This window comes from Etheostoma cragini, chromosome 10 (genome assembly GCF_013103735.1).
Source record: "Etheostoma cragini isolate CJK2018 chromosome 10, CSU_Ecrag_1.0, whole genome shotgun sequence".
Taxonomy (NCBI): domain Eukaryota; kingdom Metazoa; phylum Chordata; class Actinopteri; order Perciformes; family Percidae; genus Etheostoma; species Etheostoma cragini.
In genome coordinates this window covers 12818706-12831338 of record NC_048416.1, presented here as the reverse complement: position 1 = coordinate 12831338, position 12633 = coordinate 12818706, and the positions used below count along the sequence as shown (strand labels likewise).

The 12633-nt window shown below is 41.4% G+C and overlaps 2 protein-coding genes across 10 annotated transcripts in view; both read left to right on the top strand.

Annotated features, from left to right (window-relative positions):
- The first annotated feature begins 709 nt into the window (after positions 1 to 709).
- On the top strand, positions 710 to 4893 carry nsdhl (NAD(P) dependent steroid dehydrogenase-like). Its single transcript, XM_034883329.1, has 8 exons — positions 710 to 725; positions 844 to 907; positions 1002 to 1163; positions 1489 to 1635; positions 1728 to 1856; positions 2325 to 2467; positions 3898 to 4000; positions 4165 to 4893. The coding sequence occupies exons 2-8, from the start codon at positions 887 to 889 to the stop codon at positions 4495 to 4497; spliced, it is 1038 nt and encodes a 345-aa protein (XP_034739220.1). The 5' UTR covers positions 710 to 725; positions 844 to 886; the 3' UTR covers positions 4498 to 4893.
- A 2150-nt stretch (positions 4894 to 7043) lies between these two features.
- The window catches only part of znf185 (zinc finger protein 185 with LIM domain), a 14623-nt gene continuing 9033 nt past the window's right edge, over positions 7044 to 12633 (top strand). For 5 of the 9 annotated variants that reach the window (XM_034883324.1, XM_034883323.1, XM_034883322.1 and 2 more), the window contains exons 1-13: positions 7046 to 7221; positions 8160 to 8222; positions 8523 to 8640; positions 8732 to 8839; positions 8944 to 8970; positions 9118 to 9174; positions 9258 to 9308; positions 9403 to 9474; positions 9561 to 9638; positions 10416 to 10478; positions 10630 to 10752; positions 10851 to 11204; positions 11976 to 12329. In XM_034883324.1, the coding sequence (XP_034739215.1) occupies positions 8213 to 8222; positions 8523 to 8640; positions 8732 to 8839; positions 8944 to 8970; positions 9118 to 9174; positions 9258 to 9308; positions 9403 to 9474; positions 9561 to 9638; positions 10416 to 10478; positions 10630 to 10752; positions 10851 to 11204; positions 11976 to 12329 (1415 nt within the window). In that variant the 5' untranslated portion in view covers positions 7046 to 7221; positions 8160 to 8212. Of the gene's footprint in view, positions 7222 to 8159; positions 8223 to 8522; positions 8641 to 8731; positions 8840 to 8943; positions 8971 to 9117; positions 9175 to 9257; positions 9309 to 9402; positions 9475 to 9560; positions 9639 to 10415; positions 10479 to 10629; positions 10753 to 10850; positions 11205 to 11975; positions 12330 to 12633 lie in introns of all 9 variants that reach the window. The other 4 variants (XM_034883328.1, XM_034883327.1, XM_034883325.1 and 1 more) reach the window with 3 other exon arrangements.

Here is a 12633-nt window from a genome sequence, read left to right as displayed (position 1 = left end):
GATAATTAAAAGGGGAATATAATATATAAATTGCCAATGTTTACCCAACACCTAATAATATTGTTGTAAGGGTCAACAGACAGCATGCACAGTGACTAGTGACCATGGCTACTGACATGTTCTCCCTTTAATAGATCAACTCAAACTTATTTTTATATTTTACTTTTACTTTAGCTATTATCCTGTTTTTTCATGTTGGTATCCTTTTTCTTTTAATACTTCATTTATGCTGTACTTCCATTTGGATCATTTTAGGCTATAAGGAAGAAATCAACAAGATTTTTTGAAGTTATGTAATCTGTCTCTTTTCCCCCGTGTTCTTCATGTGTTTACTAATGTGCCAAATTAAAAAATAGGCTACTAAAACAAAAAACAGGAGAAGAGAAAACGTTTATGGAAACCTTCTTAAAACAAAAAAACAGTAAAAATAAGGTTTCACACTTCCTCTGGATAATTGGTCGCACGTTATGGAGAATCTTTGACCAGTGGCTTTAAAAACAGGGTCTAACTCACACCCGGCGGGGCGTGGTCTGTGAGCTAAGAGGTGAACAGAACCAGTTTGTGGTCTTCAATTGGTTTAAATTGTGGCGTTCTTTGACGTATCTTTTACACCATTGGCTACTATCTAACGTCAGCTTTGTGCTCAGCTTTAGGTCGACCAATCACAGAGCACTTCTCACTCAGCAGATTCGGGCAGCTCGGTTTGTTGCACGCGCTGACTGCAGGTAAATAGTAGGCTACAGCTTAGCTTAGTTTCTTACGTTAAAAGTTGCCACATGCCCTGCGTATTAAGAAGTTAGCAACACTTCGTGTCTCACTATTCCACCATTTTTTTCACAGCAGTGCCTGGTATTCTCGCTTATTTGTTGGTCACTGTTTACTCATAATGGCCACGCGCCTTCGACCGGTGAGTTTAAGGTGCAAATTCAACCTTTCACGAAACTAGTGCTGTTTAATTAGCTTGACATGTAATAATAATGGCTTTCCGCTGTGTCATACAGAGTAATAAACGGTGTGCAGTCATCGGGGGGTCTGGGTTTCTGGGCAGACACTTGGTGGAGAAGCTGTTGGATCGAGGCTACTCCGTTTCTGTGTTTGACATCCGTCAGAGCTACGAGATGTCCGGTGTCACCTTCCACCAGGGAGACCTCTGTGACAAACAGGTGAGACTACCTTACTCCTCTGAGTCTGGACCAGACCTGCATGTAGGCTAGGCCTGAACATAGCCTACATGCAGGTCTGGTCTAGCCTACACATTGTAAGGAGTAAACCTCAGCTTTGTAATGATATGCTGCTTTGCACGTACAATGTTCAAAAAGAGTGTCAAAGTTTTAGACCTGAAATTCTTTCTGTTGACATAAAGTTTGCCAATGAGCTCTTGAGACTTGCCCCAAAAAACTTTAAAACTTATCTCTGACCTGGACCAATGACTCTTGTGATGCAATTGTCAATAGCTGTCACTGAGGTACCTGTCACACTCTGCTCCAGGCTCTGCTGCCAGCTATGAAGGATGTGTCCCTGGTCTTCCACTGCGCCTCCCCAGCCCCTGCCTGCGATGACCGCGGGCTGTTTGAGAGGGTCAACATCCAGGGCACACGCACCGTCATTCAGGCATGCATCGAGGCTGGTGTACAGGTTAGGCAGTAGGGCTGTTTATGTCAATAATTTACTGTTCAAGAATGAAAGATACCATAGAAGGGGTGTAACTTTTTGATTTTTTTTGCCAGAAACTGGTCCTGACAAGCAGTGCCAGTGTGGTGTTTGAAGGGACAGACATTAAGAATGGGAGAGAGGATCTACCATACGCCAAGAAACCCATCGACTATTACACAGAGACCAAGATTGAGCAAGAAAAGGTAGGACTGTGCTATTTCTTACCAGTGTTGCCCAGTCGGTGCTATTCGTTGCTCAAATCAAAGGCAAATCGAAATGGAGGCTATAAATAGCTATGATTTAGGGGTCTGTGTTATGGCCTCTGATATACTAAATCCACTGGATGCTAGCCCATGTTCCACCTCCTCCTGATTTTTAGAGTTAAAAGTGATTTTAATTAATAAATGGTTTATTAGTTTTTGGAATGTCCTCCTTCCTCGTGATCGGTATCAAATTTTATTTTTCTACACTTAGCTTAATTTCTATCAGCGTCATACAATGACACAATATCATATTCAGCAGTAGTGAGTACTTTCTTCCAAGATTTCCTCCGTCATCTGCTACTTGCCCCTCACAATCGATCACATCCATCTACCAGAGAAGAGAGCAAATGATCATAGTGTTTTTGTGATATGCAGAGTTGAATATTTCATACTGTCTTTGTTTTTTAGCTGGTCCTCGAGGCCTGTGACAAGGAGAAGGGTTTCCTCACAGTTGCCATCCGGCCTCATGGCATCTTTGGGCCTCGGGACCCACAGCTGGTTCCTATCCTAGTAGACATGGCTCGCAGGGGCAAGACGAAGTTTATCATTGGGTAAGCCATAGGGTTTTAACGACTTATGCCAATCCAACTAGTTATAGTGTGTTATTTTGTGTCTCCGGTGCTTCCACACATATACAAACTTGGATAAAAAAACATCCATGCTGTTTTGAGTGAGATACAGGATTCTAAATGTATCCGGCCTTCAGTCTCTGGGTGAGCTGGTCAAAATTGGCAGGGCCGTTTATCATTGGCCGAAACATTTGAATATTCCCACCCACCACCCCCTCCCATCAGAGCATACATACAATGTCTATGTCTCCACCCACCAGCTACAGCAGTAACTTCTCGGACATCCCCCATGTTGTTTTTAATTTGGAAGCAGCGGTTTAGGAGACACCATGTCAAAGCACCATGGGAATCGTTATGTTGTTGGCTGTAAAGACGAGAACAGAACACTCTATCATGTCCCAGCCGCAGTGGACCGAAGCAAGGCAGGGGTAGTAACACACGTTGTAATACTCACTTAGCTGCTAGCGTGGCACGCCCTCATACTCTGCAACTGACAAGCTAGCAGTACTTACTGCTCATGTGCGATTCCTGGAAAAAAAAGATGGAACAGAAGTGAGATGCCTCACTCTAGCTAAAACAGAGAGCTCGACACACAGGGGGAAAAGAGGAGCTGAAACAATGTACAGGACAACAAAAATATGGTGTTTTCTGAAAATTAAACCATGTAAACCTATTCTGGTACAACCTCTAACAACAATTAAGAACCTGAAAATGAGCATAATATGGGCTTTAAACTACTTCTAGACATAGAATGAATGGCTCTTGTTTTAGCAATAATCCCTGTAGTAGTCAGTGTATGTAATAAATAAGAATGGTAGAAAAAAAAGAGAATTTCCAAGAAGACTGTTAGTGCTCTCTCAAACCTGAACTCTAATGTGGGGGCTCGATTTGGCTTCCTAATAGGGGGGTGGGGGGGGGGGGAATCACCAGACACCTCCCGATACGACAACATCACGATACGATATTATTTCAGTTTGAAACCTATTGCAATATTCTGCAATGAATTGCAATTTACTACCTTTTTTCCAAACTCTAATTTTTCCCAATTTCAATGATGTCCCCAACAGGAAACTCTGCCAACATCTGTTTTATCTAAAAAGATACATTTCTCTGTTTGTTCATATCATTTCAATTTAATTGCTGCAAAATAGGATTATCAAGCGGACAAACCGACTAACACATATATAATAAATGATTGATACTTGGTGCCTGTGTATCCATACAATATTGCTACAGAAAATATTGCGATACTATGCTTTTGTATAGTATCGCAATACATGATTTTGCTCACTCCCAGATTATTTATTCTGGACGCCTTCTGGTGTTTCAGAGATTACCGCAACGCGCTTCTTTTTCAGATCCTTAGTGCTTATTGCTATATTCCTTTAATTCTCTGTCTTTGTTTTCTGCAGTGATGGGACCAATCTGGTGGATTTCACCTTTGTGGAGAATGTAGTTTATGGCCACATCCTGGCTGCTGAACGCCTGAGGCCGGACTCCCCCATATGTGGAAAAGTGAGTTACAATAAAATCAATCACAGAGCCGGTTTAACAGATGCTTTCTGTGAAATCACGTTGCTAGTCACACACATTCTTATTCAGGATCAGATGTTTTCATTTTGGAAATTGAATTTCAAATGAATACAGCACATCTTAACTCTCGTATGCTTCACTTTCAGCCGTACCATATCACCAATGATGAGCCAATTAGGTTCTGGGACTTCATGTCTGAGGTGCTGGTGGGTCTGGGATATGCTGCTCCCCGCTACCACCTGCCCTACACTCTTGTGTACCTACTGGCCCTGCTCCTCTGGCTGCTGGCCCTGATCCTGCGCCCACTAGTGTCCTTTAAACCCACCTTTACACCAATGAGAGTGGCTCTGGCTGGAACCCACCACTACTACAGCTGTGACCGCGCCAAGCAGGACATGGGCTACAAACCCGTAGTCAGTCTGAAGGATGGGATAGCACGCACAGTGCAGAGCTACCCTCACCTCAGACAAGGGGCTTGATGATAGAATGGAGGTAAAGGCCGCTGAGAGAAACTCACTGAGAATAACGTGATTAGATCACCCTGAATGGAAAATTCAAAATGAGGGAACAGACTTTATCTTTATTCAAACGTCGCAATGTGTACCTTTGTGTGCCTTTTCAACTGTTATGTACCATTTTTACCAGCAGATGGTAGCAAACGATTCTGGTTTTGGTCAACACACTTTCCAAAGTTTTAAAGCACTTCGTAAACAGTAAACCACCGCTTATGGCAACATAAATATACCGATTTTACACTGTGAAAACTGCAAACCCTTACAAATATTCTTGTTCCATGTTCACCTGTGTGCTGTACAACTGTTGAGATGCTGCTGTTAAATCCCTTAATGTATGCCACTAAACCATGATTCTTCTGATACAACTTGCACGGAAATTATTGTCTAAAATGTTGACTGGCATTACATTACATGGCCAAACATATGTGAACAAGGATGTGTGTTTTGGGGCTTTATTTAGTTTGGCATAAGCTCATTAGTTTGGCATAAGCAGCATACATAGATACTTTAGATGCTTGAGATGCTATTGGGCCTTTTTAGTTTCAACAGAACCAAACCCCTGTGCTCAATGCCAATGTGTGGAAATGTGAAAAGCCTTCTTAGAAGAATGGAGCTTGCAATATATAAAGCAGCATATTACTTTGTATAGTTCAGTGCATAGGTTCACCTTTTTTCAAGTCTGTCCCAAGACAATATATACATCCTATCCGTACTGGCCATGAAGCATCCGCTCTTAATGTGATTCCAATACAAGAATTGGCAGATAGGATAAAAATCTTCAGTTTTCGTTGTGTGCAAAAAAGCACAAAAGTTCAGCCAAGGCCAATATGAGGCTTTAGCAGACTGAGATAGACAAATCAATGGATCAAACCTCCTGTGGATTTTGCACTTAACACACTGAAACTTTAAAGCTTTCTGATTGATATAACAAAATCAGACTGCTAAGGTCTCATATTAGCTTAGGCTGAACGTAATGAATTTCACACAGAACAAGGGATATCTCTTAGTATTGGAATTGCATTAGGAAGGGATCGCTTCATGGCAAACATGGACAGGACTAATGATGATTTTAATGTATATATGGGACTAATGTGTCTCCACATACTTTTGGCTATTTAGTGTATTTCTTCATATACGTGATTCACATTCATTCACACATTCCCAACACTTTGTACCTCCTCTCTGATACTGGAGTATCTCTGGTATGTGTTTCTACAAGTTACGCAAACTGTAGAAATAATATTCAACAACGTCAAATACAATAATGGGATGGGCAATGAAAATGCATCATAAGCTATTGTGATCCATGTATAGTTCTGTCATTTTAATGATGACTACCTTTTATAACTGAGGAACATGTAAACACAAGAGAGCCTAATTTCTCAGTATTTGTGTCAAATGTATTTGCTGCTACAAAGATTTTTGCCTTTTCTAGGTGAAGCAGTTTTGTCATTCCAGGTCAAGGTGTGGTGACGAGGCAAGTTTAGATACTTTGCATTCTCATTTTATTTCTCGGTGGCAGCAGCACCTTAATGATTCACTGCTAGAGTCAGCATCACCGGACAAGGCTGTCTGACTGGTTTCTTGTTCCCAGTGAGAGGGATCCAGGTAGATAATAGTATCTTCACTTGCGCACCACAGTGAAACTTAGCTCTCAGACTTGTTAATTACCTCTCCACCCCCTCACTCTGAAATGTTGCGAAATCAATTCACACCCTGATTCCGATTTGAAAAGACTTTGTAAAGGCATGCACAGCATGCATGAGATTTCTCTTTGTACTAAAACAATGGTCGGCTGACCTCCATGTTGTGTTTTCAAAGAGTGCACACTTTGGCCAGTCGCACAGAACGTGCTCTTTGTTGCAATTTGTTGAAGAGAATGTTGGACAATTCCCTGAGCATAGACTTTTTTCTTGGTTTGACTTATACAAACACAGACACAGTCACTCACATTGAGCAAACATTTAGTTTGTAATAGGTTTTGGCTGCCTTTATACCTAGCATACGTACTGCTAAAGGTGCTGATTGTGTAATACATTTGATCTTCAAGGTAAGGGTTTCACTTTTCTATGTACAAAAACAAATGAAAGTGCTTTTCTCCAAATATAAATCTAGAATTCCAAACGAGATTGGCTTTTATGTTATTTTTTTAATGATGGGTGGCCCACTGTTTGTTATCTCAGTTCAGTTGAGTGTTGTTCTTGATCTCATTTTAATGATGCGTGTGCATCCTGGGTTTTCCTATCCAGTGAGCATGAGAGGAGAGCTCCCACAGGAGGTGTTGCTGGGAGATGCTTCCTTAAGGTTTGCCGTGCTGTGCACCTTGTCGTCGCACTCTTCCCATTTCTTTACCGGTTCTCACCTGCTGTACGATAGGTATGTGCTTGCCAACTCCCATGAATACAGCACAGGTGTAGAAAACAAAAATGAGTTCTTCTTAGTAACCGCTATTACTCACAGACACACACACACACAAAGAGATAAGCACATATGACTCCACCCCACATCAACCTTCCTTGACTGGCTGGGCTTGTTAGTGTTCACGCCCGTACCTGTTCACTAGCACAAGGAATAAGACACCTGTCAGACAGAGAAATACGTTTCCTCTGCTCTTACTCAGGGACACACTGATCACAAACTTGATTAAACGGGGTGGACGTTTCTCTGCTGGATATAAAGTAAACGCAGGTAGGTACTGTGCTTTCCAGGTGTCTTATTCACAACATAATTTAAAGTAACAGGGTAGATTCACTATTTAGAGCTTCAGTAATCAGCAACTGTAAGAACCGAAAACATAAACATAATCAATCATGTTACATAAACTGTTTGTTGAAAGCGTTATCTGATGATTGTCAGTGTTTGCCCTCTCATTTTTCTGGGTGTTTCCCTGTCATGATTGCTTGTCAGTAGAGTTGTTTGTCCTGCTCGCTGCTTGCCTTAAACGCTATGGCTCTTCATCAATCATTTATCCTGTGTGGACAGTGCTCAACCAAGGATAAATATACTATGTGATCCCTTGATGTATTTGTTCTGTCACCAATATTGAGGCCAATATCCTCAAGGGATATTGTGGCGAAAGGCTTCAGAAGGAGTGAACTCATAGCCCCAGGAGCTTTACTTTATATTTGCATCCTAAATTTTGCTCAACAATTTTGCATTCAGTTTAGTCTTATTCAGATTAGGGAACACTTTGTATTTGCCTTTTCTTCTTCACTTTCCAAGGGAGGTGAGTTTCCCTTCTGAGCAGATCAGTTTTGACTGTAAATAACTGAGGGGTCAACTCATTTAAAAATGTGTGAAAGGAAGCTATATTTACCCAATCACACAAATCGTTCTGTGTGAGTATATTTTGTATCCAAACACAAAAGACCATATATGTGTATGTGTGTGAGTCCAAGCATATTTAGGCAACAGTTTGGAAAAGTGGAAGGACAGGAACATCTACATGCCTAAATGATAAGACTGAGGAATGCTTTACGGTGCACATGTTCTTCATTAAGAGGGAACATAGCATGAGAGGGACAATTTCGAAACTATACTGTCTTAATAAATTGCAATTTACTTCAAATTGTACAATTTTGTTTAACAGAGTCTCTGTCTCGATGTGGTTCCAACATATTTTTCAGGTGGCCTGTCAAGATAACAGAACAAAGACGAGAGGGAAACATCTAGATCAAGCATGTCAAAAGGTGAGTAGGATGACTGATGTGATCTGAATGTGAGACTTAAATAAAAGCAGAGGGCATCCAAGGGCGTGTCTCTGCGCCAGGCTGGTGACTACGTAAATTCTGATCTTCTGTCATTTCCTCGATTTTAATTCAAAATACAAGTTAGTGGTTGATTATGTGATGTATGTTGGCCCAAAGGGAACTGAATATCATGCATGCTATCAAACAGACAGGATTAAGATTTATGATGCAGCCTACCCTGTGTGTATAATATCTCAGAAGGTGTGTTGGTAATGTGGCATGCACATGTTTGTGTCTCAGAGGAGGGAAAAGCATCTGTGTTTCGTACCACCAAAGTGAGGACCAGGCTGAGGGATGACAGCAGCTGGCTGCAGCAGCGCCAAGATGCTCAGGCTGAAACCGAAGAAGAGAAACCATGGTAAGCCACATGTTTGAATAGGGTTCTGTCCATATTATCCACTGCTCAGTCACTTGAATAGACCAAACCAAGTTCCTGTGAACCCATGCAGGTTAGCAGAAGTAAGGGCCAGGCGTTTGAATGGAGACATTGTTGACACCAGTCCAGTGTCGTCACCAGCAACATCCACTCCGCCACCCACCAAGACTGACGGTGAAAGGTAAACAACACAGCTTTCTTACTTCACCGAGTTATCCATCGATAATTTGGAAACTTCCCACAAAACGTGATTGTGCTGATAATGGCTCTCTGTTTTGAATTTAGAGCAACATCGCCGGGGTTCCTGATCAGGTGAGACTTGATCATTTAGGTATCCAATTTCGAACTAGAGACCTAAATCATAAGTAGATGAAGGGATATCTGATCACTGAAAATGGTTTTTTGTAACTGAAAAAAAAAAGAATGACCTTACTCAAGCTTTTTGTTTTTCTTTTTCAGAGGCGTTTTCACTAAACTAGACAAGCCTGCTTCACCCGTAACAACTAACGGCGTTAGGTAAGAGCTTCTCTTACTTGAAGAAGCAGATATAGTGTGACTTGACATTCCTACATTCATTTGATCTGTGTTTTTTTCCTCAGTGTTACGACGACACAATTCACCCACAAACCTTCAGAGAGCTACAAGAAAATGTGAGCATGCACACACATCAGATTCCCAGTCGACCGCTGGAGGTGGAATGAGAATGAGTTTTTATGAGTGTTTGTTTGCGCTTCTGTTCCTTAGAGCCCCGTACACTGTGAGGCCCACTCCAGAGAACCAGGAAGACCAGCTTAGCAACGAGGAGCTGGAGAAACGGTAACAATCTCCTCACGCAAAAGAACGCCATCTTATTTGAACTCGCATTACAGATTACATTAACATCATAACGACTCATTTCGTAGGAGGGAGGCAGCTGGCAATGTACTGAAGAAATCTGTCAGGCCACGGTCTTATGTGCTCTCTGCTGCTAAGAAATTTGAGTACGTATGTCTTATGTCACTCTACTAAATCATAACACTACAAATTTGACACTGCACTTCCTTGGGTCCTTCAGTGACATTGTTGCGTCACAAAGTCACGGCTACTTACAGTCAGAAACAGCGGTGAAATATATTCTAGTTCACAGGAAAATAAACACCAAGAGCAGACTTTACCATTAGGCAAGGTAGGCAACTGCCTGGGGTCCAGAGATAAAAGGGCCCCAAACAGGTATGCATTTGTTATGAAGTTACATTTAAAAAAATATAAAATAGCATTTGTTTCTATTTAAGCCTAAGTTTACTCTTAAAGAAAGGCTGTAAATTAATTTAAGTTGGATTTTTATTTTAAAGGGTAGCAATGGAAGAAGTGAAGCCAGCAGTATGTGTGCTGCTGTTGTCTCTAAGGTAGTGTGTTTGCTGTCTTGGGTCATCTTAGTTGACATTACGGAGCCACGGTGATTTTGTTTGCACACATTAGCTCACAGGGCTATCTTGGCTCAGTTTACTTTATTAGATTCCTTACTTTGATTCGGCTTACATCCGTACAACCGCATGCTGCGTGTGACGTCTCTTGTGCACGTGGGTCGGACATCCGGACTGAATCCCAACCTACTCACAGAGACTTCTGCCTTTTTTTAGTAGATAGATAAAAGAAGTGAGTTACCTATTTTTTAAACACACAACACATTGAGAAATTGGGCTTTTGACCCACATGTGATTGTAAATATTTGAGCATTTAGGGAGGTATTTATGAAACTATGTGCTGAAAAACCTCAGGTCTCAAGAAACGACGTCTGACACCTCATTGGTCAACAGCAGTCCATCATTTGTGGCTAAAAGGTAAATGTTCCCTCTCAAATCCCTCTAAAACAATAGAAAAACCTGTGAGTCCAATCAAAGAGTCTGTCGGTCTACTTCTGTGTGTGTGCACTCCCAACTGCACACATGCACTCATGTATGTGTGCATGTGTGCTTGGCTACAAATGTGCAGGGTGGAGATTTCTGATGACGGTGAGAATGCTGCTACTCCAGCACCCGCCAGCACCACACCCCCCTCCCCAGTTGTCGCCGTCACATCTGCTGCCTCCGCACCTGAGCCCAAAGCACAGAAAATGTAAGTCCTGTGCCAATGTCTCCAGCACTGCAAGTGCTTTCTGTTTCTTTCATTAATTTTATTTCATTAATTTCATTAATTTCCTGTGTGGTTTACAGAGTCGACACCAGCGTTAAGACAGCAGTTGATGCCCCTATTAATAAGCCGGTGGCACCAAAGGTGGAGACCGCCGCCCCAGAGCCTGTGAAGAAAGACCCCCCTCCAGTGTCTGTTGCAGTAAAAGACCCAGTTGAAGGCATAAAGCCAAAACCCAAGGATTCAGACGTCCCTGGGCTGGTTAAAACACCTCTGGTTAAACTCACCTCAGCATCACAAACCCCAATATCACCCACTCCAGCATCCCCTGCCCCGGCCTCAACCGTCCCACTTCCACCTGCCCCAGTGTCGGCTGTAACAGGGATCACAGTGAAGGCTGAACCAGAAGTAGCATCACAACTGTCTCCAAAGCCACGGTCAGTTTTCCACTGAAAAAATCAGCGCTGCCACATATTATCACATAATATCAGTGGTGAAAAGTAAATAAGTACATTACATTTTAGGTACTTGTACCGAGTATTACTATTATATGCTAGTTTAAACTTATACTCCACTAAATATTTGACATATTTCACAGCTTTAAATACTAGTAACATTACATACAGACATCAACTTTCTATAATCTTTTACTTAAGTAAAGGATTTGAATCCTTCCTATACAGCATAATGTTAACATCAGAAGATCGTATCTCTTAACACTGATAAACAGGCTCAAACATAATGTCTGCCCAGATATTATTTTTTTTATAGATTAAATGAATATCATGATTCTTAAGCAAAGTTTTAAATGTGCCTTCATGTGGTTAAACTTGCTTTTGTGTTTGCTCTGCTCTCTTTCTTTTTTTAATACATGTGATTGACTATTACTAGTTTATGCTAGTTTACACTTATACTCCACTACATTTTTAGGGTAAATAGTGTTATTTTTTTATCCACTACATATTCAGTATTCCACAACTTTATTTATTAGTTACATACAAACATCAATTTTATATAATTTTTTACGTATTATCTTTTATTTAAGTAAAGGACCTGAAAATGTCCTCAACCGCCTAGTGTTGACATCAGGAGATCATATCTCTAACGCTGTGACAACACACAGAAAATGTTAGTCCTGTGCCAATGTTTCCAGCAAAACAAGTGCATTTGGTTCCTTAAATTTCATTAATTTCTTGTGTGGTTTACAGAGTCGACACCAGCGTTAAGACAGCTGTTGATGCCACTATTAATAAGCCGGTGGCACCAAAGGTGGAGACCGCCGCCCCAGAGCCTGTGAAGAAAGACCCCCCTCCAATGTCTGTTGCAGTGAAAGACCCAGTTGAAGGCATGAAGCCAAAACCCAAGGATTCAGACGTCACTGGGCTGGTCAACACACCTCTGGTTAAACTCACCTCAGCATCACAAACCCCAATATCACCCACTCCAGAATCCCCTGCCCCTGCCTCAACCGTCCCACTTCCACCTGCCCCAGTGCCGGCTGTAACAGGGATCACAGTGAAGGCTGAACCAGAAACAGTACCACAACTGTCTCCAAAGCCACGGTCAGTTTTCCACTAAAAAAATCAGCGCTGCCACATATTATCACATATCAGTGGTGGAAAGTAAATAAGTACATTACATTTTAGGTACTTGTACCGAGTATTGCTATTTTATGCTAGTTTTTACTTATACTCCATTACATTTTTAGGGTACAATTGTGTAATTTTTTTCTCCACTACATATTAAGTATTCCACAGCTTTATTGATTTGTTTCATACAAACATCAATTTTATATAATCTTTTACTTATCATATAAAGTATTACCTTTTATTTAAGTAAAGGACCTGAAAATGTCCTCAACCGCCT